The sequence below is a fragment of the Miscanthus floridulus genome, chromosome 7, assembly GCF_019320115.1.
Source record: "Miscanthus floridulus cultivar M001 chromosome 7, ASM1932011v1, whole genome shotgun sequence".
Classification (NCBI taxonomy): domain Eukaryota; kingdom Viridiplantae; phylum Streptophyta; class Magnoliopsida; order Poales; family Poaceae; genus Miscanthus; species Miscanthus floridulus.
The window spans coordinates 2,148,707-2,174,020 of NC_089586.1; the positions used below are offsets into that span (position 1 = coordinate 2,148,707).

Consider the following 25,314-nt stretch of genomic DNA (forward strand, 5'->3'; position numbering starts at 1 on the left):
GTATAACGAAAAATAAACCCGCTGGAATACTGGATCTGGGCCCAAATTATAGGAGCAATACAGCTGAACTCGTGTTATTAGGCTCTTGGCATCGAGTGGAGTGGCTCAGTCGCGGTCGTGGCCCGGACTGGTGGCATTTCCAATTTGCCATTCGGATGCAAGCCTCGTGCTCTCGTCTCCCTCAGCAACGCTTTGCGAAATTTTCATCTGGTGATCACATACGCATGCATGAACGAAATTTATGATAAAATAAGCACAGTTTCACCCGAATTCAATTTGCATTGCACTTGATATTACAGCTCCGAGACCGTCAGCAAGCAATAAGCGGCCTCACGTCAAGCATGCATCTAAAAGCTCGAATCAACAAGAGAGACGACACCGTACACATACACGTTATATACCACCCCCCGGCCCTGCAACTGCATGCAACGCGCGCGCGCGCGAGCTCTCAGTTGTGGCAGACCTTGGCGGTGGGCATGGTGACGCAGATGGGCGCGTACTTCTTCGCCTCGGGGCTCCCGTTCTTGGGGTCCGCCATGGCGGCGCCGGCGCCGCCGATGGCCGCCACGGCCGCCGCAGCCGCCGCGAGCATGACAGCGCGGCGCCCCTCGGCGGCCTCCTCGGCCGCCGCCGCCAGCCTGGCGCTGGCGGGCTCCTGCTGGCAGCGGTCGGCCATGGCGGCCCTGACCACGGCGAAGCTGCCGCGGCGCGAGGGCGCGGCCACCGCCACGGCGGCGAAGGACGCCATCATGGTGAGCGACGCCATCGCTTTGCGCTGGGGCTGCTGGTGGCGACGGTGGTGGACTGGTGGTGCTGCGTGTGGACGTGGATTGCTTGCGCTTTGTGGAAGAGCTTTTGGCGGCGGGCCTGCACTGCGTGGTTGGTTATGAAGCTGCGGTCCGGAACGGAGAGGGCGCCTTATCCCGTGTGGGGTGAGCGGCCACTGGGCCGCTGCCATGTGGCCTGGCGGCGTCACGTGGCGGGGGCGAGGGCGCGGGTGCTGGATAACGCGAGGGTGTGGTGGCCTGGTGGGAGATGATAACGAACGGGCGGACCGCACTGAGCCGTTGCGATCGGGATCGGGGCCCATCATCAGCTGTGGCTGGCCTAGTGAATTCCCACCAGTCATTCATTCATTGATCTTGGTTCAAGAGAACCTATCAGTAGTAGCTGATAAACATTACATTTGCTGTGTATAGAGAGGATCGGAATTACATCGCTGAAGTAAACACACCACACCAACCCTGTTCGCTTGAACATTTCAGCGAAGCGAACAGGGCCCAAACGTGTCCTATGCCCTTGTCCCCCTTCGGAAATCATTGTGCCCAGAGCTTTGCTTCAGCGTTGCAAACTACCATTGTGCGTCTGAGGTTAGCCGCATCGTCTCTGAAGATCACGTCGTTCCTTCGCTTCCATAGTCGCCAACAGCAAAGGGCAACAAAGGTTCTGAAATGCTTACCTGAGATGTGTGGTGGACAGATCAAAGTATCTAAAGATTCCAGCAACGGTTGTAGTCTCCGTTGGCATGCTGATCCCAAGTTTAGACCAGAAAAGTTCAGCAAAGAGGCACCCAGCAACTATGTGGCTTGCTGTCTCATTCAGTTGTTGACGGATCTCACAGGTCGGACTATCCACGATCATCTTTCGATGGAGATTGACCCTGCATTGCACCCTTTCCTGTGTCAGCAGCGAAAGAAAGAACTGAACCCGGGGAGGGACGTGGCTTTTCTATACTTTGCCTTCAAACTTTCCTTGCCAGTAGGCAGAAGGGGCCACGGCGCCGCGCCGGTCCCTGACTCCCTGGTGACCGAGAGGACAGTAGACTGAATGATGCTGCCCAGCTCCGTCAGTTCCGAAGTCACCCGAGGTGAGTCGTGGTCGTGGCACCACGAACTGGGTATCCTGCACTTCAAAAGCAGAGAGACCTGCGCCACCGTACTGTTCTTCTTACAATGGCCACCGATCTGCCTGAGGTGCAGGGCTGGAAACCGATCTGCCATGGAGTCATCATTATGCCAGGCGTCATACCAAAAAGAGGTCTCCTCCCATCGCCGACGTCCACCGTGGTGACAGCTTTGTATGCCTGCGCATGAGTTTGTGACCGCACATTTTAAGCTCGAGCGATTGCTTCATCAATTTCAACCCTGAGATTTTGTTGCCTCGCGTAATAATCACTCAAAATAGTTACCCTTCCTAAAAGAACTAACATAGTTATAAATGATGTACGTAAAATCTGTTCAGGCTGTAAGTATGCAAATGAAATTAGCACAGAAATTTGACACCAAGGTCCATGTACAAACTACAAAATCTAAGCTACAAAATTTGGGCCAATTGCTAAGCTACAAAACTTGGGCCAAAAATGAAAGCCGACCCAAAAATGAATAAAGAAAAAGATGAATGTATTTGGATCTGTAAATAAACTGAATAATTTACATAACTTTCCTCGCGGTTAGTTGCCGAGATGAGACCAAGATATCTCTTGTGTATATATTTGTGAGGGCAAAAAGCAGCAAAACGAAGACTACTTGGGCGCTCACTATTCCGAAATGGCTAATGCTGTTGCCAATCTCCATCCAACTACCGGTATTCCGTACCTGTGGGTAAAATGAACAGGAATATTCAGTACATTATTTTTTGTTGAAGCAGGAAGTCCACATTGAATACATAAGGCTAATGTACATCAGAAAATGAAATACAAAACAACTTGGTGCAGTTACAGCTTCAAATTTTCCAATGATGCAATCACACAGAGCCCTGTTCGCTTAAACTTATCAGCCGTACCGTTTCAGCGAAATAACAGTATTTTTCTCCCACAACAGATCAGCATCAGCATCAGCATCAGCATCAGTCGTTTTTCCAGCCAGCCGAACAGGGCCAACGGCTAGTTTGCTACTTTATTCTGTTAGCATATAGCAAACTATGGCGTCCAGGACATGGCAAACCAAACAAAATTTACCCACTAATGGACAAAATTGAAAGAACAATTATATAGCAACTAAATATGGTCAAGGCCATGGAGCATGTCTTTTTTCTTAAATGTAAAATGCATGAAATTGGGTTATGAATTATAGAAGGGAAAAGATGTACATACCAGGAAAAAGAAATGAATAGTCATTACATCTGAAAGCAGTATTACAAGAAAATAACAGCCCAGTCGTGGGATGCGGACAACCTTGGTAACCGCACTAAACGTACATCTGCAGTTGTCACCAAGGTCAGCTTAATGAAAAGTAGCATCAAGTTCAACGCAAATTAAAAGAATATACATAATTAAGGTAAGGTGTTATAGAAAAATGTCCAAAGACCTAACGTTTGGGGGAAAACCTCATCTTTACATTTATTTGTTATAGCTTGTTAACCTAAGCATGAACTGCCTTTTTTTTTTTAGAATGCAAGAACTGCCAAATTAATCTTGAAGTTGCTCAACAGATAACTATGCGGAGAGTATATAGACAGTCTATATAGAGATATCAAAATGAACATTAAATTACAAATGGATTGTTGCCTATTTTTATCTTTCTATAGCAGAAGATGACCTAATTTGTGACAAGAACTTTCATTAAAGACTTACATGACAAGCATGAACGGAATGAACAACTTAAAGATAAGAAGTCCTGCCATAAGAAATGGCTGCCAAGAGAAAAGAGAAAAACATTAGTGTCTAGAATAATAATAAGTAAAAGGGTCATTCAGAGAAATGTAACATATAAACTTACACTAAATACTGTAATGAATCTGTACACAGACGAGATCTCAAAGCTTGCAATACTTGCAAAATTACCAGTACCAAAGAAGGCGACATTAAATAAGATCACCTGCAAGACAGAAAGATACCATTAGTTACACTATTATGTTTTCTGCTAAAACTACAACAAAAGTGCTCTTAGTTTCTATTGATAATAAATGATTGGATATTTACAAACAAAATACACATATGCATATAGTGGAAATATGGAATATAATGCAAGTATGAAGATAGCAATACATTCTGAAAAGAAAAAATTGTCAGCACGAGACGAGTATCCAATACATGCATTCATCGTAGTTTCTTGTTACATGTTATCCAAAATTATTGAATGTATAACCATATAGAAGCAGGAAGCATTTTTTTGGTTATAAATATACCAATATCATTTCCTTGTGAAACTAAATACGTTTGTGCATAAAGTTCTCAGAGTCCGACTTCACATATTCTACAAAACTTCTTCAGAAATCAGAATAGAGGGAGTAGCTTCGATTGGTCATCCCTATTTCAAATGATTTAGCATCTTTGCATAATTAATCCTGGAGGATTATCTAGAGTGAATATAATCTAATGCCTACTCTGCCATATAAAAAATAATGCATTGTATCCAAGAGCTTCCGCACCTCTATAGTCCATAAGACAAATGGAAATTGTCAGACTTACAAATAACAGAGGGATTCTTAAATCAGATAGTCGTAGGTGTCTTTCTTCATAGCCAAAAACCGAGTCATCCGCAAGGCTTCTGCGACGTGCAGAACCACTTTCTGAGCGATACAGGTTGGCAGATTCCACAAATATCCATCCAATGAGTACCATTGCAAAAGCGCTATAGAAAACTGCTTCATAGCTGTGAAGATTTAACAAAATTTGAACAATCATTTTCATGTTAAGAGCTCAGGTACAGCAAAAAGAAAATGATGTATAAACTACAGCAGAAGGTAACAGCATACCCAATAGAAAGCAGCAGAAATGGAGGAGCAAAACCCAAGAATATAGATGTAAGACGGGATAGAACACTAGGTGGTGAGAAAAGAGGTAGCACCATAGCAACACCTGCAAAATATATGACATGTTAAAACAGTAGAACCATAAAGCTCACAAGTTCAGGATGAACAATCAAACAGGATGAACAGTTGAACACTAGGCTTGGCTTCAAAAAAATGTCATATTTAAAGGGCACAACAAGATTTCCAATAGACAAAGCCCCAAAATGGCGTAGACCTGTTAAAGTTTAGAATGTTTCCACCTGGGGCTACAGGCTTAACAGGTATTCCCCAGTATAAATGTCCATGCAGCCCGAGGCACGACGACACGGCACGAAGCCCGCTTTTTTAGCCCGACACGAGCACGGCACGGCCCAGTGACATGTGGGCCCGGGCTGGCCCGGCCCGAGGGAGCAGGTCGTGCCTGGGCCGCTGCTCAGGCCCGTGGGCTGGCCCGGCCCGGCCTACGTCAGCCGGCCCGGCAGCGGCCCGGCCTCCCCCCTCCCCCTCCTCACTCCTCTCCTCCCCTCCCGGCCTCCCCGCGGCCCAGCTTTCGTCCGTCCCCGCCTCCCCCCCTCCTCATATATAAACCGACGCCGCGGCAGCAGTGGCTCACACACGAACCCTAGCTCATTTCATTGGCCTCGCCTCGCTCTGGTCTCGCGGGTCTCGCCCTCGTAGTCTCGCTCTCGGCTTCGTCCTTTCCGACTCCGGTGAGGTGACCTCGACGATCCGCCTGCCGCCGGCGAGCAGCTCCCTACTCCTACCTGATCCCCTCCCTGCTCCCTCTCCGCCTCTCCCTTCTCCCTATCCCTATCTCCTCTCTAGATCTCGGTGACTATGTGAGTTCGTGTCCTCGTCTGCCCCTCCTCCGCCGCTCGCTGTCCTACTAACCGGTGTGTCGTCTTCTCTGGGTGGCCCTCGTCTTCTCCGGCACTGGGCTCCGATTGCGCAGGTACATCCCTAACCCTAACCCTAACCCCGCCTGCCGCCGGCGAGCAGCTCCCTACTACTCCTACCTGATCCCCTCCCTGCTCCCTCTCCGCCTCTCCCTTCTCCCTATCCCTATCTCCCCTCTAGATCTGGGTGATTATGTGAGTTCGTGTCCCCGTGTGCCCCTCCTCCGCCGCTCGCCATCATTCTAACCTTAATGTCATCTTCTCTGGGTGGCCCTCGTCTTCTCCGGCACCGGGCTCCGGTTGCGCAGGTACATCCCTACCCCTACCCCTAACCCAAACCCTAAGCCTAACCCTCTTCTTCCATTGATGAATGGTTTATGATCTATTCTGATATACTGTTTTCCTCCTCCTCCATGTCTTTACGCAGGTCGGTAGCCGATGCGTCGTCCTCTAGCTATGGCATAGAGCGACCAAGGTGGCCCCGCGCACCGTTGAGGAACGGTGCTAGAGAGGGCGCCATGGCTGGTGCTGATGATGAGATCATCTGGCCGCTCACCAGCAACGACGATCTCATCGCGGCAGGCCTGGCACCTGAGGACGACGACGACACCCAAGAGGACGCTGCTGCCTTGTTCGGTCTGGACGGCGGCGGTGGTGAAGGGGCGACGGCGACTAGGACCCCGGTCTACTCCAACAGCTCAACTCCATCTGTTGCTGGTACTGGCACCTCATCTGGAACTGCTGTTGGTAAGCGTAAATCTGCTGTGTGGGCTGATTTTGATGAGATCTATGAGACTATAAATGGTAGGAAAAATTGCACTAAAGCTACCTGTAAAATGTGTAAGCATACTTTGTCTGCTAGATTTAATGCTGGCACTGGGCACTTGAAGAGGCACCAGAAATCCTGTAGGCAGAAAACTGATCAAGCTGTTAGGGTTCAGTCTAGGCTTACTTACAATGCTGATAGTTCTGTGCATAACTGGGACTATAAACCTAATGTTGCTAGATTAGAATTGTGTCGCTTGATTGCTATGCTTGATTTGCCGTTAGGTATTGGTAAGACAGAGGCTTGGGAGGATTACATTGTCCGTGCTCATAACCCTAGGTTTGTTAAAGTATCTAGACAGAGCACCACTAGAGATCTAAGTAAATTGTTTACTGAACGTCGTAATATGCTTAAGAATTCTGTGTTGTCTGTTGCTTCCTCTGTTGCTCTGACATCAGACATTTGGTCTGGTAATGCTAAGGAGGATTACATTAGTGTTGTTGCTCATTTTGTTAGTGCTGATTGGGAGTTACAAAAAAGGTTATTGGGCTTAGGTTGATTGAGCTGAAACATACTGGTGAAAATATTGTTGAAAGAGTTGCTTGTGTGGTTGAGGAGTTTAGTCTCATTGATAAGGTTTTCTCTGTAACTCTAGACAATGCTTCTTCTAATGCTAAGGCTATGGAAACTTTAACACATATGTTTGCTGGTTATTTTGGTCCTGATCCTACACCTAAGTCTATCGATCCTTCTAAGCGTAAGTACAGTCTTGTGCATCAACGTTGTGCTTGTCATATCAGATTACTGATTGTAAAATATGGTTTAAAGAGGTTCAAACCTTACATAGAAGATTTTAGAACTACTATTAACTTCTTAAATTCCTCTAATCAAAAAATTGCTATGTTTAAGAACTATTGTACTGCTCAGGGTGTTAGACCTAGAAAGTTTGGCTTAGATATGGATGTTAGATGAAATGCTACATATCTTATGCTTAAACACTTGGTTCCATATAAACATGTTTTTTCTGTGTTCATTAATTCCAATTATGGCTCTAAATTATTGTCTGCAAGGCATTGGTATATAGCTGAAAAGATATTGGAGTTTCTAGAACTATTTTATGACTCCACTGTTGTTCTTTCTGGTGTTTACTATCCAACTAGTCCACTTATCCTGCACCATCTGCTAGAAATTGCTTCTCATTTACATGCAAGTGAAAAATATCAAAATCTAATTGTTGTTGTATATCCTATGAAGATTAAATTCCTTAGATACTAGCAGCATATACCTCTGTTATATTCATTTGCATTCATTCTTGATCCTAGAGCTAAGATGAGAGGTTTATTTAGAGTCCTGGAATAACTTAAAGAGAGCACTGCTTGTGATTATACTTCATATTATGCTAATGTGAAAATTGAAATTTACAAGTCATTTAACAAATATGAGAGAAAGTTTGGTGTAGCTAGAAGTCAAAGGGTTGCACAGCCTGCAAGTCATACAGGTAAGAGAAAACAAGCATAGGGAAGAATCTTTGGAGGCCCTAGATCTGTTGTTGGTCCTTCCCCTGCCTGTGCCCCCACTTTATCTGCTTCTACTGCTAATGAGCTCTCAGTTTATCTGGACAGTGACAATGTCACTGCATATAAGGATGATTTTGATTTACTTCTCTAGTGGCGTGACCACAAACTAACATATCCAATCCTATCTATAATGGCTAGAGATATTATGTCTGTTCCTATCTCTACTGTCTCTTCGGAATCATGTCTTAGCTTGACAGGAAGGATAATCGAAGAGCGGCGACGCCGTCTGTTGCCTGAAACGGTGGAGATGCTTGCCTGCATAAAGAATTGGTAGTTGGGAGAGAGCAGATTACAACATACTGTTGACAAAACAAGAACTGGAGGACTCCTTCAAGAATCTGTACTTCGATGATGATGTAGATGGGGATGCTGGTACTGCTGGTTCATCTGGGGCTGGGGCTAGGGCTAGTTCATCCGGGGTTGGGGCTGGTTCATCTAGGGCTAGTACATCTAGGACTAGGGCTACGGGTAGTTAATCTGTTATCTCCATTTTGTATCTGTCATCTATGACTAACAAGTGTGACTTGGGACCTTTGAACAATGATGGAAGAGTTATTAAGAGTTGTGTTGCACTCTTTTTCCCTTTCTAGGGTTTTTCATAAGGGTGAGTTTTACCTAGAAAGGTTTTTAATGAGACAGCATTGCACAAATAGCTCATTTATCTTATCTCCTTTGGTGCCTTTTGTTTTGTTGGATTTGGTCATTTGGAGTTTGCTAAGTTCTTGACTTAGAAGTTAGAATCTGTGTGATCAGTTTGTGGCTAAGTGTTGGTCTGTTCGATGAGAATGAGAAGAATTTTGGAGTTTGCTTAGTTCTTGACTTAGAAGTTAGAATCTGAGAACAATTTGTGATCAGTTTGACAGTTTGTGACTTAGAAGTTCTTGACTTGTGAGTTGAGATTTTGAAATTTGAATGAATGAATCTGTGCTAACTGTTGGATGAGAAGAATTTTGAGGTGACTTACGATCACCGGGCTTTGGGCCGGCCCGGCCCGCAGTTCTGGCCGTGCTTCTCGGGCCAGCACGGCACGAATTTCGGCCCGTAGGGCCGTGCTTAGGCCGAAGGCCAGGCACGACGCCCGGAGGGGCACGGCACGGGAGGCACGGTGTGCCGTGCTTGGCCCGGGCTCAGGCCGGGCCGGGCCGGCCCAGCCCATTGGCCAACTATATTCCCCAGAGGCCAGAAGCGGGGACCAATTTTCCATTTTGCATCTTTTCTCTGCACAGTTATTTCTCTGAATGTGTGCCAGTACAACTCACTTTATATTTCCATTAAAAAAACAGTAACCAAAAAGAGGCTATGAATTGTAGGATAGGAAAATTATTATTTTATATCCTTTTCATAATTCAGTGGATGATACATTTATTACAACAATGTCAGCCAACTTTACAGGCCATTGATCGTATTCAGAAGGTTTCAGAAAAACGGCTGTGTGTGGAGCCCAAACTGATTTTAGAAAATATGGTTATCAGTATTCAGTACTGTAACCAACCTTTATCAACATATTTCATTATAGAACAAAAGGCAAAGAACCAGAGCTCCAATTACAAATATACAAAAGGATGCTAAGGGAAAGATCCATCAGAAATACAAGAAAAGCATTTTAAGGACCTTGAACATTTTTTATTCATTTTATTTACTACCACTCAATATTGTTTTTTTGAAAGAGCTACCACTCAATATTGTGAGTTTTTTAAGCCCAGGCAAAGGATTAAATCAAGGCCACAGTTCAAAAATTGCCAAATAAGACCCAGCGTCATTCTTGCCACTCAAGTCCAACTATTGGTGGACCTTAGAGGTCCTAACCACGGAGCACAAAGTCCCAAAACACATAGCTCCCCTTGGGGAATCCTTTAAATATTTACCTAAGTCCAGTGATGAAGCCAGAAAAAAATCTAGGAGGGGCTGAACAAAAGAATAGAGGCTTTTCAAACTTCTCTTAACCTTAGCCCCTCCTACCTAATAAATATATGCATAAAATTTTAAGGGAGGGCTTAGGGGGGCTCCACGTGCCCAGGATCGGTAGGGAGGGCCCCCCCCCCCCCCCCCCCAGCCCCACCGCTGGCTCCGTCGCTGCCTAAGTCCATCAGTCCTTGGCAGACCATACATTTGCTCCAAGACGCAGGCCTCTAAGTAGAAAAGTAAATGTCTGGGCTTGAGTAGCTCCTGGCCCAGTGGGTCTGTAAAACTCACTTGGACAAGATGTATTTTTGAACCAGACAAAACAAGAAGTGTTAAAACCAAAAACAGATCAAGAACCTAAACTATAAGACGAGTAAGCTCCGCCAGACCCTTGGATTGATGCAAACATAAGCATGTGTACGTAGACTTACTACATACAAAGGCTAGCTGTGTGTAGGCCTGTAGGGTTTAGACTAGTAAGTTGTCGCTTTATAGTTAAAAGAAGACACGATGTATAAACAAATCAGATATCACCATAAAACTGAAAGAGAGGATCCAATGACACTGTAGACAATTAACAACACAAATAACAAATCAGTGACTTACCAGCTACAGACCAATTGATCAACTGGTGCAGTGAGTGCAATTCTCTGTTCTGGGACCGATGTGAGGTAGATAGCCACACCATTATCGAAGATAGTGCAACTAAAATAACCTAAAACATGATAAACGGTTGAAAACAATGTCTCAAACTTGAACTTCCAAGAAAGAAACGCCAACCACAGGATATAACTATTTGAGTTCTGCACCTGAATAAAATACAGTTTAAAGGATTGAGGATCCTGTTTATTTGCTCGAGTGAGATATAGCCAAAAGCTGGAACTATTCGATTTAATCCATCTTGAAGCTAATCCAATAAGTATTATGAGCCCTCCACTAAAAATTCTGCATATAAAGAATTCATCAGACTAAAAGCTACAAGGAAACAACCAATTAAACCATATTTGATAACATCTAGATGGCTAGCAGATTCTTAAGAAATCATGAATGACACATAACATTATTAAACGGTATTACTATATATATGTAACAGCTTGTTCTCTACTGGCACAGGTTAAAGTGTAAGGGAAAAAATGCATGAATCCTGTCAGCTTGTTCTCTACTGGCACAGGATAAAGTGTAAGGGAAAAAATGCATGAATCCTGTCAGCGAAAGAAGCATACACCAAGTTGATGTTTTCTGGAATTTCAGCTGGCATCAAAGTGAATACAGACAGGAACCAGCAAGCAAGCCATATGTATATCGCAAGTGCAGGGCTAGTTTGAATAAACAAGGCTACATAAGTTGAACCGAGTATCCCGAGGACCAAGAAGCACCACGTATAAACTTTCCTATCAAAGAAGCTCATAACCTGCCCACAAGTATCAAATTTCACATCAAATCTCATGAAGTCTTAAAATGATTGCTGTGTCAACAAGTGGGTACATACCAGAAACTCCAATACAAGCAGTGCAACAACTGAACTGGTCAGGACATTAAAAATGTACTTGAAGGGCTTATTAGCTAGTTCTCTCCATACGGCCTTCAAAAATTCAAAGTTTTGTACAATTCTTGTCCAAAGGAATATTGTCATAAATACATAAGCATGGTAAAGAAGTGGTAACTTCTCTAGAAGTAGTATAATGGATGACAAACCCATAAAGAAACATCCACCAATGTAAACCTGAAACCAGAGGAGATAAAATCAAATCGTCTTAACTATGTCACCATGCAGTTCAGCATGAAATTAATGGAGTAGTTGTCAAATTTTGATGAGCAACTTTGATTGCACTAAAATTAATAGTGTTAAGACTCATCTACTGTAGGCCCATATGGCCCATGAGGCTCTATATATATACATAGCTATCCCTCTATTGGGACTACCTTCTGAGATCCCCAAGGTTAGTAACATGGTACCAAAGCCAACGACCATGGTTAGGGTTAGACTAATCTAATCCACCAACGATCCATTTTTTCCCCGCATGGGATTGGGATCTCATCTGTTTTGTCGGTGCGGCACATCGTCGCCCCGTCCGCCTATCTCCGTTGAAGCCATCGCTGCATCAGCAATCTGCTCCGTTCGGTTCGGCTGCATCATCCGCGGGAGCTTGTTCTCGGCCGATTGTGCGCACATCCGCGCTGTCGATTGTCCACGTGCCCGTCCGCGCCGTCGGCTCGGTCATCTGCTCGCACGTCCGTGCCCGTCCGCACGGGGCCGTCCGCCTGGTTGTCCGCCCTTCGTCTGCGTGCTGTCGGAGTCGTGCCTTTTCGTCTGCCCCCGCTCGCGCGGTCTCCCGTCGGAGTCGTGCCCTTCCGCCCGCGCGGCCTGGTCGTCTCTGCTCAGCTGCGTGCCAGAGGAGGTGCTGGTGTTCTCTACTTCTCTGCGGTCTGCTCTGCTGAGGTCTGCTCTCCTGTTGGCTGTCTGCTCTGTTCTACTTCTGTGCTGTGGTGCCATTGGTCTCTTGGAATTACAGAGGTCTGTATCAGTGTTGCTTGTGGTGTGTTGGAACTCAGAATAATGGGTTCTGATATCACTGGATTTGTCTCTATAGCTGCTGCCTCTGATAATATTACTCCTCAGTCTTGGATTTTGGATTCAGGGGCTTCTTTCCATGTCACATCAAACAAGAATCACCTGATTGACTGCAAGCAAATTGTTGATGGTTCGACAATACACACAGCTGATGGTACATCTTGTCCTGTTACTCATGAGGGCATTTTTTCTTCTCCTCATTTTCATGTACCTGATATCTCTTTAGTCCCTCAACTATCCATGAATTTGTTATCTGTTGGACAAATAACTGATATGAACTGTTTTGTTGGTTTTGATGAATCATCATGTTTTATTCAAGACCGTGGCACTGGCCGTGTGATTGGGACCGGTAATCGTCATAGAGATTCTTCTAGCCTTTATGTTTTGGACAATTTACATCTCCCTTCCTCCTCTGCTCATGTGTCATCAGCTGTGTCCCCATCCACCTCATGTTTTGCCAAATGGCATCATCGTCTTGGACACTTATGTGGATCTCGCTTGTCCACTCTTGTTCATCAAGGATGTTTGGGGCATGTTTCTGTTGACTCTACTTTTCATTGTAAGGGTTGCAAGCTTGGCAAACAGATACAACTTCCATATTCTTCTAGTGCGTCTCATTCTGTTAGACCATTTGACCTTATTCATTCAGATGTATGGGGTCCAGCACCTTTTGCTACCAAGGGTAGTCACAAGTATTAGGTTATTTTTATTGATGATCATTCTCGCTGCACATGGATTTATTTCATGAAACATCGATCTCAGTTGTATTCTATTTACCAATCCTTTGTTCACATGGTTCATACACAGTTTTCTACTGCTATTAGAGTTTTTCGCTCGGATTCTGGTGGTGAGTATTTGTCTGATGCTTTTCACCAATTTTTGTCCTCAGAAGGTACTCTTCCTCAGCTCTCGTGTCCTGGCGCTCACGCTCAAAACGGTGTTGCTGAACGTAAACATTGTCATCTCATAGAAACAGCTCGCACACTTTTGATTGCCTCCCTTGTTCCTTCACATTTCTGGGGAGAGGTTGTTTCCACATCTGTTTATCTTATTAACAGACAACCATCATCTAAATTGTCTGGCAAGTGTCCTGGTGAAGTTCTTTTTGGAACTCCTCCAAGCTATGATCATCTTCATGTTTTTGGATGCTTATGCTATTTCTGCTTGCACCTCGTGAGCGAACTAAGCTGACTGCTCAGTCGGTTGAATGTGTTTTCCTGGGATATAGTCTTGAGCACAAGGGTTATCGTTGTTATGATCCTTCTTCCCGTCGCATGCGTATCTCTCGTGATGTAACTTTTGTTGAGGACCGTCCTTTCTTTTATAGCTCCACTACAAAGTCATTATATGCTCCTACAGAGTCCACATCTTTTATGTCCCTTCCCCCTATTCCCATCAAGGATGATGTTGTTCCATCGTTTGTCTCCGCTATCCACCACTACTCTTGCACCTCCTCCACCCATTCATGTTCCTTCTCCACCTTCCCCATCCATTACAGTCATTCCTGATCCACCAACTCCACCTCCCCCATCGCCTCCACCTCCGCCACCTCACTCTTTTTCCAAACCACCTATCACACAAGTTTTCCATCGTCGTCCCAAAGACCCTCCTGCTGTTCCATCTAGTTCCCCCACCCCCACCTTGGTGAACCCTGATGAGTTCGATGTTGATGTTTCTAATAATAATATTGATGAGTTACATATGGCTTCTGATGAGTTACAGGTTGCACCACGATATAATCTTCGAGACCGCAGTACTATTCATCCTGAAGAGAAGTATGGGTTTCCCCATGTAGTCTTGTTTATCTCACTGTCACCAGACCTGATATTGCTCATGCGGTCCATATTTTGAGTCAGTTTGTGTGTGCCCCTGTTAGTCGCTGAATTCTCACTCTTGGTAGTAGGAGAATTCTTACTCTCATCGAGAGAGGATGACACTAGGAGTTGGGGCAATTTTCTTGTCTATTTCTCACACAAGCTCACACAAATGCCATACCAACCTGAGGGGTTGGGCTTACATATTTATAGGCTGCTAGCCAGCCAAGCATATGCCAAGATGCTAGTCTAAGATGCTAGTCTAAGATGCTAATATGCTGTCCTAGCTAAGATGCTGTCCTCTAGTCTAAGATGCTGTCCTCTAAGATGCTGTCCTCTAGTCTAAGATGCTGTCCTAAAAACAGAAAAACAGCCACAAGGACCATGACCATGTGAGCATCATAGCCCCACAAAGACCAGCCACACATGAGACTTATCCATCATTCTCCCCCTAAGTCTTGTGCGTCGTCTTGTGGGAGAGTTGAACCATCCCGGTCCTGGAGCAGAGCTCAAGGAACTTGATCCTCCCAAGGGGCTTGGTGAGCAGGTCTGCAAGCTGGTCCTTGGTGTTGATGTAGCTCGCCTTGATGCTCCCTTCCTCCAAACAGCCTCGGATGAAGTGGTACCTCACCCGGATGTGCTTGCTGCGTTCGTGGAACACGGGGTTCTTTGCCAGGGCCAGAGCGGACTTGCTGTCCACCCTGAGCTCCACCGCTCTGGTGTCTCTGCCGAGGAGATCACCAAGCAGTCGAGCGAGCCAGAGCGCCTGAGTCGAAGCGGTGGAGGCCGCTATGTACTCGGCCTCGCAGCTGGACAGGGCCACCACCTGCTGCTTGACCGACTGCCAGCTAACGAGGCACTTGCCGAGGAAGAAGAGGATCCCGCTCGTGCTCTTGCTGATGTCGATGTCGCCGGCGTGGTCGCTGTCGCTGTACCCGACGAAGTGTGCCGCCCCAGGGCACCTCGGGTAGTAGAGGCCGTGGTCGAGAGTCCCCGCAACGTAGCGGATGATCCTCTTCACAGCCTGCTGGTGCTCCGTCGTCGGTCGCTGCATGAACCGACTAACGTAGCCGACGGAGAATGCCAAGTCCGGCCGTGTGTGGGCGAGGTAGCGAAGGCTCCCCACAAGACGCCGGTACTGCGTAGCGTCCACCTCCTCCGTCGTGCTGTCGCGGCTCAGCTTCAGCCTCTCCTCCATCGGAGTGAGAGCTGGGTTGCAGTCGGTGAGCCCAGCTAGCTCAACGACGCGCTTGGCGTAGGCGGCCTGTCGAAGCGTGATCCCAGAGTCATCCTGGTGTACCTCGATTCCCAGGTAGAAGGAGAGAGGCCCCAGGTCACTCATCTGGAAGGTGGCCTTCATCTCTTCCTTGAATGCCGCCACCTCCGCGTCCTTGGTGCCGGTGATCACCAAGTCGTCGACGTAGACACCCACCAGCAGGGCATTACCTCCATTGCCCCGTCGGTAGATGGCCGCCTCGTGCGGGCTTTGCTCGAAACCCATCCCCTTTAGCGTGGAATCCAGCTTGGCATTCCACGCCCTCGGTGCCTGCCGCAAGCCATAGAGGGCCTTGCGCAGGCGGAGCACCTTGCCCTCCTTGCCGGGGATCGCAAATCCCGGCGGCTGGTGCACGTAGACCTCCTCCTTCAAGTCGCCGTTAAGGAACGCCGACTTGACGTCCATGTGATGAACACGCCAGCCCTCCTGGGCAGCTAGCGCAAGGAGGAGTCGCACGGACTCCATCCGTGCCACGGGAGCAAAGGCGTCGTCGAAGTCGACCCCCTCCTGCTGCACGAAACCTCGTGCCACCAAGCGAGCCTTGTGCTTGACGATGGCACCGGCTTCATCCCTCTTCAGCTTGTACACCCACTTAAGGGTGATCGCGCGATGACCACGAGGAAGGTCAGCAAGCTCCCAGGTGCGGTTCTTCTCAACCGCATCCATCTCCAACTGCATCGCGGCGCGCCATGCCGCGTGTCTCTCGGCCTCTGCGAACGACCGAGGCTCGCCGTCGTCACACGCAAGGTGCAACTGCGCCTCCAGGTCCTCCAGGTCGTGAGGCACCAGTCCCGGCACCGGCTGGTCGCCGAGAAGGTTCTCCACCGTACGGTACCGCAACGGCTCACCGTCGTGGTACGCGTCGACGCGCTCCTCGTCGTGAGAGAGCGGAGTAGCGAGCTCAACCGGGCCGTGCTCGACACGAGCTGGTGGTGGAGTAGACGTGCCCGGAGTGGTGCCTGTCGGTGCTGGAGTGCGTGGCGTTGCCGGCTGTGGTGGAGCCGGCGAAGAGCTCATCGCAGCCGAGGTCCTGGCTGGAGAGCGTGGTGCTGTCGGAGTAGCAGGTGCCGGGGTCGGTGGAGGCTCGGAGACTGGGGTAGACGCGCTCGCCGAAGAAGAACTGCCTACTCCCCCAGCTCCCTCGAAGTGGACGTACTCGACAGTGAAGTCGTCGTACGTCGGAGCTGAGCCGTCGTCCACTGCCTTGTCCCACGCCCATCCTCGCCCTTCGTCGAACACAACGTCGCGCGCCGTGCGCACACGCTGTGTCTTCGGGTCGAGGATGCGGTAGGCCTTCGAGCCCTCCGCGTAGCCGATGAACACTCCCGGAGTGCTCCTGTCGTCGAGCTTGCTGATGTGGCCAAGCTCCTTGGCGAATGCGAGGCAGCCGAAGACCCGCAAGTGGGAGACCGCCGGCTTGCGCCCATGCCAAGCCTCGTACGGCGTCCTGCCGTCGAGCGCCTTGGTAGGCGAGCGGTTGAGGATGTAGACGGCCGTCACCACCGCCTCTCCCCAGAAGATAGCCGGCATCCCCCTCTGCTTGAGGAGGGCCCGAGCCATCCCCACAACCGTCTGGTTGCGCCGCTCGACGACGCCGTTCTGCTGCGGGCTGTACGGCGCGGAGTAGTGGCGCTGAATGCCCTCGTCAGCGCAGTACGACGCGAATTCAGCCGCCGTGAATTCGCCGCCGTTGTCGGTGCGCAGCACGCGCAGCTTGCGGCCGCACTCCGCCTCCGCAGCAGCCTGCGCGCGTCTGATGGCGTCCGCAGCCTCTCCCTTGCTGCCGAGGAGCATCACCCACATGTAGCGGGAGAGGTCGTCGACGAGCAGCAGGAAGTAGCGTCGTCCTCCCGGTGTGGCCGGTGTCACCGGGCCACACAAGTCCCCGTGCACGAGCTCGAGCCTCTCCTTGGCTCGAAAGCTCGCCCGCTGGGGAAAGGGGAGTCGCCTCTGCTTCGTCAACACGCAGACGTCGCAGAGCTGCTCCACATGGTCGAGGCACGGCAGGCCTCGCACCATCTCCGTGGCACTGAGCCGCTTCAGGGCCTCAAAGTGAAGGTGCCCGAAACGCTCGTGCCACTGCCACGCCTCGTCGTCCCGACGAGCAGCGAGACAGAGGGGTTGTGCCACCTGCACGTTAAGGACGTAGAGTCGATTTGCGCTTCTGGATACCTTGGCAAGAAGGCGACGGCGACGATCCCAAATCCTCATGACTCCGTCCTCAACCACCACGCGCGAACCGTTCTCATCCAGCTGTCCCAAGCTGATGATGGAGTTCCTCAACGCGGGGATGTAGTAGACTCCGGTGAGCAGCCTGTGCTCACCAGACACGGCGGTGAAGATGATGGAGCCGACGCCCTTGATCTCCACGCCAGAGGCATCCCCAAACTTGACGGAGCCTCGGACGCTAGAGTCAAGCTCGGTGAAGAACTCCCGTCGACCGGTCATGTGATGGGTGGCGCCGGTGTCGAGGCACCACCCGTCAGTCTTGTCGTTGCCGGAGCTGTCGCCGAGGAGGGCGTGTGCTTTTGGCTCGTCAAGGTGGAGGAGAGCCGCTGCGGCCGGTGCCGCTGGAGGTAGCTCGATGCTGGCATGTGCCATGAACAGAGCCGGCTCCTCCTCCGCCTGTGCGACGTGGGCCTGGCCACGTCGTGGCTGTCGACAGTCCTTGGCCCAATGGCCAAGCTGGCCGCAGTTGCGGCAGGTGTCGTCTCGTGCCGGCTTGTGCCTGCCGGCGGCGCCGCCCTGGGCGCCTCCGCGGGCATCACCCTCGGCACGTCCTCGCGCCCCGGCCTGGGCGTCTCTGCGCGCCTTGCGCGGCTTGCCACGCTTGCGGCCGCCTGTCGCGGAAGAAGGCTCCCCCTTCCTCCGGTCACCCTGGCTGGCAAGCCACTGCTCTCGAGTGAGAAGGAGCTTCCCGCCAGTGGTGATGGGCCCCGAGAGGGACTGTGGCTCATCACTATCGACGACCTTGAGGCGACCTATCGCCTCCTCGATCGACATCGTGGAGAGATCCAGCAGCGACTCGATCGAGCGAGCCATCTGCTTGTACTTCTCGGGGACGCAGCGGAAGAGCTTTTCGACAGCTCTCTCCTCACCGTAGGTGTCGTCGCCGAACTGCACCATCTTCTGCAACAGAGTGTTGAGACGGAGAGCAAAGTCATCAACGTCCTCACCTGGCTTGAAGGCCAGGTTCTCCCACTCCTTGCGAAGTGCCTGCAGTGTGGACTTGCGGGCGCGGTCGCTGCCGATGCGTGCCGCAGCGATGGCGTCCCAAGCCTCCTTGGCAGTCCGCTTGCTGATAAGCGAGAACTGCATCTCGGGCGGGACTGCAGCGATGAGAGCATCCAGCGCCCGTCGATCTAGGTCGTAGTCGACGTCGCCGTACCGGACTGCCTCCCACATGTGCCGCACCTGGAGCTTTACCCTCATCACCGCAGCCCACTCGACGTAGTTGGTCTTGGTGAGGGTAGGCCACCCACCGCCGGGACCGACGTCCCTGACAACAGCCTGGAGCCCGTGGTGACCACGGTACCGATCCGGGGATAGAGAGCCATGCTGCCTGTGAAGGCCGCGCTCTCCATCGACCCGTCGGTACCGATCCGGGGAGAGAGAGCCACGCTGCCTGTGAAGGCCGCGCTCTCCATCGACCCGTCCGCCACCGTTGCCGTGCGCGCCTCCTCCAGGAGCGCCACCGGCGCGTCCGCGCCTGTCTGGGCTGCCGCCGCGCTCGTGGGCGTGCGCGGCCGCCCCAGGAGCGCCACCGCCGTGCGCGCCTCCTCCAGGAGCGCCGCCAGCGCGTCCGCGCCTGTCTGGGCTGCCGCCACGCTCGTGTACGTGCGCGGCTGTCCACTGCGCTGCCCGCGCTCGCGCTGCCTCCCTCTCTAGCAGCTCGAGGTCCGCGTCGGCGGTGTCGTCAGCGGAAATGGAGCTGCCGATGCTGCCGCGCAGAGCCTCGACCTCCGCCGCCGCCGCACGCGCTGCATTCGCCGCCGCCGCTGCTTCCGCCTCCGCTCTGGCTGCTGCCAGCTCCGCCGCTGCTAGCCTCGACGCCCTTGCCGCCGCTGCAGCGGTCTCTGCCGCCGCTCGCTCGCGTTCCTCTGCCGCGGCAAGTTCGGCCTCCTGCCGACGCCGCGTGCTCGAGGCGACCGAGCGCTGAGACTGCCCTGCGGACATGACGCGCTACCGGGGGGCTGCTGCGTGGGGAGAGGGCTGCTTCAGACGAGCTGGGAGAGGAGTGAACAGGAGCGGCCGGAGGAGCTGCTGCTGCCAATAGCTGGGGCTGTTGTGGGGCTGGGAGAGAAGATGAGCAAGAGATGCTCAGGCTACAGGATAATACGGCTCCGATACCAGTTGTTAGTCGCTGAATTCTCACTCTTGGTAGTAGGAGAATTCTTACTCTCATCGAGAGAGGATGACACTAGGAGTTGGGGCAATTTTCTTGTCTATTTCTCACACAAGCTCACACAAATGCCATACCAACCTGAGGGGTTGGGGTTACATATTTATAGGCTGCTAGCCAGCCAAGCATATGCCAAGATGCTAGTCTAAGATGCTAGTCTAAGATGCTAATATGCTGTCCTAGCTAAGATGCTGTCCTCTAGTCTAAGATGCTGTCCTCTAAGATGCTGTCCTCTAGTCTAAGATGCTGTCCTAAAAACAGAAAAACAGCCACAAGGACCATGACCATGTGAGCATCATAGCCCCACAAAGACCAGCCACACATGAGACTTATCCATCAGCCCCTACTTCAGTTCATTTTGGTCACTTCGGTCTGCTACGATACTTACAGGGGACATCATCTCGCTGTTTATTCTATGCTCGTGATTGTCCACTTCAGCTTCATGCTTACTCGGACTCCACTTGGGCAAGTGACCCGACAGATCGTCGTTCCATAATTGGGTATTGTATTCTTCTTGGCTCTTCTCCTATTGCCTGGAAGTCCAAGAAACAAGCCGCTGTATCTCGTTCTAGTACAGAGGCCGAACTTCAAGCACTTGCCACTACTACTGCAGAAATTGTATGGCTTCGATGGTTGTTGGCTGATTTTGGGATTTCGTGTGCTGCCGCCACACCTCTTCTTTGTGATAACACTGGAGCCATCCAGATTGCCAATGATCCTGTGAAGCGCGAACTTACAAAGCATATTGGTGTTGATGCCTTCTTTACTCGGTCTCATTGTCATCAACACACCATTGATCTATAGTATGTGCCCTCAGAGCTGCAATTGGCTGACTTCTTCACTAAGGCACAAACTCGAGAGCAGCATCAACTGCACTTGCTCAAACTCAATGCTTTAGATCCTCCGCTTCCACCTTGAGTTTGAAGGGGGGTGTTAAGACTCATCTACTGTAGGCCCATATGGCCCATGAGGCTCTATATATATACATAGCTATCCCTCAATTGGGACTATCTTCTGAGATCCCCAAGGTTAGTAACAAATAGTATGTAGCCCTAATTCTATCCAATGCCTATGCTTTATATGCAGAATCAAACCTTTGGATTCTACTATATCTGCTCCAAAGGCAAAAAAACAAATTTCTGGGAAAAATGCAAACAGAAAAATATAATGAGCTTGAACAAAGCACATATTGGCTGCAATCTAGATTGAGTAAAACAAAAACACAAGCATATGATTTTGTAACACATAAAAAAATAGACATAAATTTGATAAGGAAAGAGTGGAAAGATACCATACTTTCATGGAGGTATTCCTAGGATACATTTGAGCCCTCTTGAGAAGAATTGCAGGAAATGATGTATAAGACTGTAGCACATGTATAATGAGGTTCACCATCCATCCAATATATCCAAGGGTAATTGTAGTCATTAACATGAACCAATCATATGTTTGGAAATAATGAAGACCAGCAAGAGCCAGCCTTCGGAGCTCCTCAGATTGCTCCATGGCAGTTTCATAGTCCCTTCCAGATATAAGATCCTCAATCTGACTGAGCACTAGAGAAAAGTTTGCCAGTGGCTTAAAAGGTTTGAAGTAGAGTGAACTGGATTCCTTCAGCTCTGAGATCGATAAGGGAAGACATGCTTAGGAGTAACAGTATGATTTATTGTTTAATTTGGTCGTCTTGGTCATCATAAATTTGCATTAGGAAAAAAAAAAAGGAAATTGAATGGCACGATGAGATCCATCAGCCTACTGCTATGGGTGACTCCAATAATAGATCAACAATGATGCCTCTAGCACCCATTCACACTACCACACTACAAGCTTAGAAGCATGGAGTAGGAAAATTTTGAAGTTCAAGTATGTAGCAAAAATTGTTTTGAAAGGATACGTGACTTTCGGAGAAACTGGTTAAGAATTTGCTTTGTATTGGCCAGAACAGCTTCAACTTCATCAGTCTGTATAAATATAGGGAATAAACTTTAACAAGCAGTGTTGAGCCAAGCGCAATAGATTTTTTGCATAGAGTACAGTTATTGTCAGACCTTGCTTAGTTTCAAATAAGGAGTAGGTAAGCTCCCCACAGAGTTCATCGGGCATGGCAACCCCACAAGTGTAGCCTGCAAAAGTTGTGAAAATTTGAGAAAAGAAAAAGGGTTTACTTAAGAAAACTATATGGAACTGAAGAACTGAATATATGGTTGCACATGGAGATTTTCAAGCCACCATTAGGGGAGCTATGTCAGCCTGGTTGACATCTACTCTTTCAAAGCCTTCAAGGGCCCAGTCTTTTGGAGTGGGTGTATCATGTTTGTGGTCATCTACAAACCGAAAGCCATCATCAGGTTTCTCTGTATAAGCCAGGAACTTTGGGCTTCTAATTCCAGCACCCCATGCTACAAGAGGAGTATCTGCATTTGAAGGGTGTCCGTCTCCATGGCTTCCTGTAGGTAGCAGTGCTTTATCAGGCATCATAATAAAGGAGTAATAAATAGTACTAACCTAATAGTAATATACTACCAAGTTAACCAATAAAAATGAAGCCTTTGCAATTAGTAATAGCCTAATGGGTCAACAACCCTCATCCTTGTGATCGACCCAAGACAGCATTGCATAAACCATAAAGTGCAAGTGTGCAACTAAATTTAGTGCGCTAGAAAGCATTACATGCCAGGATTGGATTTGTCAATACAACTAAAGAATGTGGCTGCCTAGGCGCTACGGAGCATAACATGAGTAACCTTGTTGGTAGGTAATGCAACTAATCCATTACTGCAACCAATAAGCCATTCATTTTGGGAAGCTGCTGATTAGGGGATACTTTCCACATCTATATGCATAGTTTTGCAGAGGAATAGTCTCTTTTTTTTATTTCTGTATTTTTGCTAAGGTGTGAAGAGATTTTTTTTTTCGCGAACGTTCCCATGCACGTGTTTCATTAAGAGGGAAGAGTTTTACAGCACTTTGGCAGCCACAGGCGAGATACCCGGAATTACCAAAGAGGTGGAGAACACAAAATCAGGTCAGGCAGACATACAGACGTATACTTATAGCAATTACATGGTACTAAAATTTGCAACGAAACACCGAAGGGCTAGCTCATCCATCCACCTAGGCTAAGAAGACCGATGGGGCCTCGTACCCGCACTGCAACCCAGTCATTTCCCCCATTGACGATCGTCATTGTCAAGGTGGGAAGAGATAGATGTGGGGAATGGTATTATGGTAGTATTCAAATCTAATTTAACTCCCAAAGTTTCAAGCTCATCAGTTTTACAGTTTCCTGGTGGTGACAACTGAGATGCCACACTCTCCCAGAAAAACATAACCAGCCAGTTGCCTCCAACATCCTGGACCCTGGCAAGGAATCTAGTCTAGCTCTAAAAACTATATAAACATGAGCAGCAAAAAATATATTTGTGAAACCATTTGGTGTATAACTTACCTTTGTCACTCATTCCATGATCTGCAGTAAACACATATGCTGTTTGATTGTCATTGAAGTAGTTCTCCATGAGATTGTACATACTTTCAGCTATTTGATCAACAACCTTGACATTGTTCAGATAGATGCTTGAATAGGGTCGGTGTGCATGGCCATTGGTATCACAACCCAGCAAGTGCAGAAATATAACCAACTTATCTTGTAGGAGTAACTGCCTCAATTTAACATCATCAAAAGACCTGTTGATAAGACCTTGAAACTGGTCAAATGACCAATGATCCAGAAATGATGCATCTGCAATCAAGGTCTCTGACAAAGTAAAAAACATGATTCCAAAAGGAAAAATAAATTGCAAAAGCAGAGGATTGATTATTTAGACTCTGTGATGTTGAGTCGATAATGTTTTCTTTGAAGAGGGGCACATCCTTCATGTATTTAAAGAGGAAACAGACTTATTTATACAATTTGCCTCAGAACAGATTTATTAGTTACGAATTAACCTGCACATCTGTAAAATCATTATAGTAGTTGTGATTTGTAGTAAAAAAAGCTCAGACCAAGAGTATATATATAATCCTTCTGCAGGATGAACTTTTAGACTAATATCAATATTTCAGGAAGAAAGGATGTGCAGTATGAGAAATCACAAAGTTATCTGGTCCATCGAGAAAAGCACAATGTGATTCCATGAATACGACAGTACTGGTAAGGCAGTTACAAAAATACAATATCATAATAATGGCTTAAGCTTCAGGAAGCTACATGTACTGCCAATAAATCTGACCTGTTGCAAAGTCTTCATATTCATGGGGATAAGTGCCCCAAGTACTGTGAGGTAGGTTACTGCAGAATATAGGAACAATATCTGGACTTCCAAATGAGATAGTGTGCCGACTCTGATTGAATACAGAATCAAACTCAACAGGATTGGCCTTCCATCCTGCCAAATACAATACTCACTATTTCAGCATATAACACTTGTTTAATTTAACTAAGCAATATTAACCATGTGCAGGATGTCAGTTATACACATTTCTCTCAGCTATAAAATACTGGCACTAAGCACTATAATTCAGTACACGTTTTTTGGTTAACAACCATGAGGGTATGAGTACCGCTAATACTAGTTCAGTAGCAACAACTACTAAAAATGGCAAAGCAATGCAATTACACATTAAAAGTGCAGCATACTTGAAAATTAAAGTAAACTGAAAGACTTGTGAAAACATTGCATCAAATTGAATCACGAACAGTCTGCAGTGGTACACTAGAACTAGCACCGGGGCAGCACACCTTTGGTGACAGCACTGGGATCCTCGTAGAAGCCAGCGATGAGGGAGACATGACCGGGCCTGGACTCGGTGGGCGGGCGCGCGTGGCTGACTCCCCACCGTCCCTTCTCCTCGATCACGCCGCGCAGGAACGGCGCTCTGTATCTCCCCCGCTCGTCCGGCTCGAAGAACTTGTCCGCCCTGAGCCCGTCCGCTGCACGCACCAAAAGCCCCCAGCCAAATAACACACCCAACATCGAGCCGAAGCTTAATGAGACGGGATCGGAGGATCAAGGGGACACACCGACGAGGAGAACGAGGCGCTTGGCGGGGGCCGCCGAGAGGCGGGGCGGCACGGGATCCATGCTGTGCACGATGGGGGACTTGAAGTAGATGTCGAAGATGCTGAGCATGTACACGGCGTGGAGCGCGACGCCGAGTACGACCAGCCACCGCTCGCGCCGCCGCGTGGAGGCGGACGGCGAGTGCAGCTCCGTCTGCTGGCGCGGGCGGCCGGCCATCGCGAGTGACGGAGCGCCGGGCGAGCCGTGGAGGTGGGCGGAGGTGGATCTCGGTTCTGGAGGGAAGGGCTGGAGCTGGGGCGAGCGCGAAGGCGAAATGCGTCGTAAAGACTGACGGATTGACAGGACCGGACACGC

At 48.8% G+C, this 25,314-nt stretch overlaps 2 protein-coding genes across 3 annotated transcripts; both read right to left on the minus strand.

Moving 5' to 3' along the window:
• Nucleotides 1-259: 259 nt before the first annotated feature.
• On the minus strand, nt 260-864 carry LOC136466387 (photosystem II 5 kDa protein, chloroplastic-like). The gene has a single exon (XM_066464771.1). It carries the CDS (start codon nt 764-766, stop codon nt 449-451), a length of 318 nt encoding a protein of 105 aa, XP_066320868.1. The 5' UTR covers nt 767-864; the 3' UTR covers nt 260-448.
• Nucleotides 865-1,005: 141 nt separating this feature from the next.
• Nucleotides 1,006-25,314, minus strand: LOC136466386 (uncharacterized). 2 transcript variants are annotated; one of them, XM_066464770.1, is made up of 18 exons: nt 24,960-25,314; nt 24,678-24,869; nt 24,169-24,324; nt 23,385-23,678; nt 22,166-22,383; nt 21,985-22,059; nt 21,831-21,897; nt 21,233-21,555; nt 11,362-11,595; nt 11,096-11,283; nt 10,682-10,817; nt 10,479-10,587; nt 4,696-4,798; nt 4,409-4,592; nt 3,717-3,815; nt 3,572-3,630; nt 3,092-3,197; nt 1,006-2,594 (listed from the first exon to the last, which is right to left on the minus strand). In XM_066464770.1, exons 1-18 carry the CDS (start codon nt 25,174-25,176, stop codon nt 2,430-2,432), a joined length of 2,925 nt encoding a protein of 974 aa, XP_066320867.1. In that variant the 5' UTR covers nt 25,177-25,314; the 3' UTR covers nt 1,006-2,429. The 2 variants fall into 2 exon arrangements, 1 of the variants encoding a protein (XP_066320867.1); XR_010761317.1 differs by lacking the exons at nt 1,006-2,594; nt 3,092-3,197 and having other exon boundaries at nt 4,369-4,592.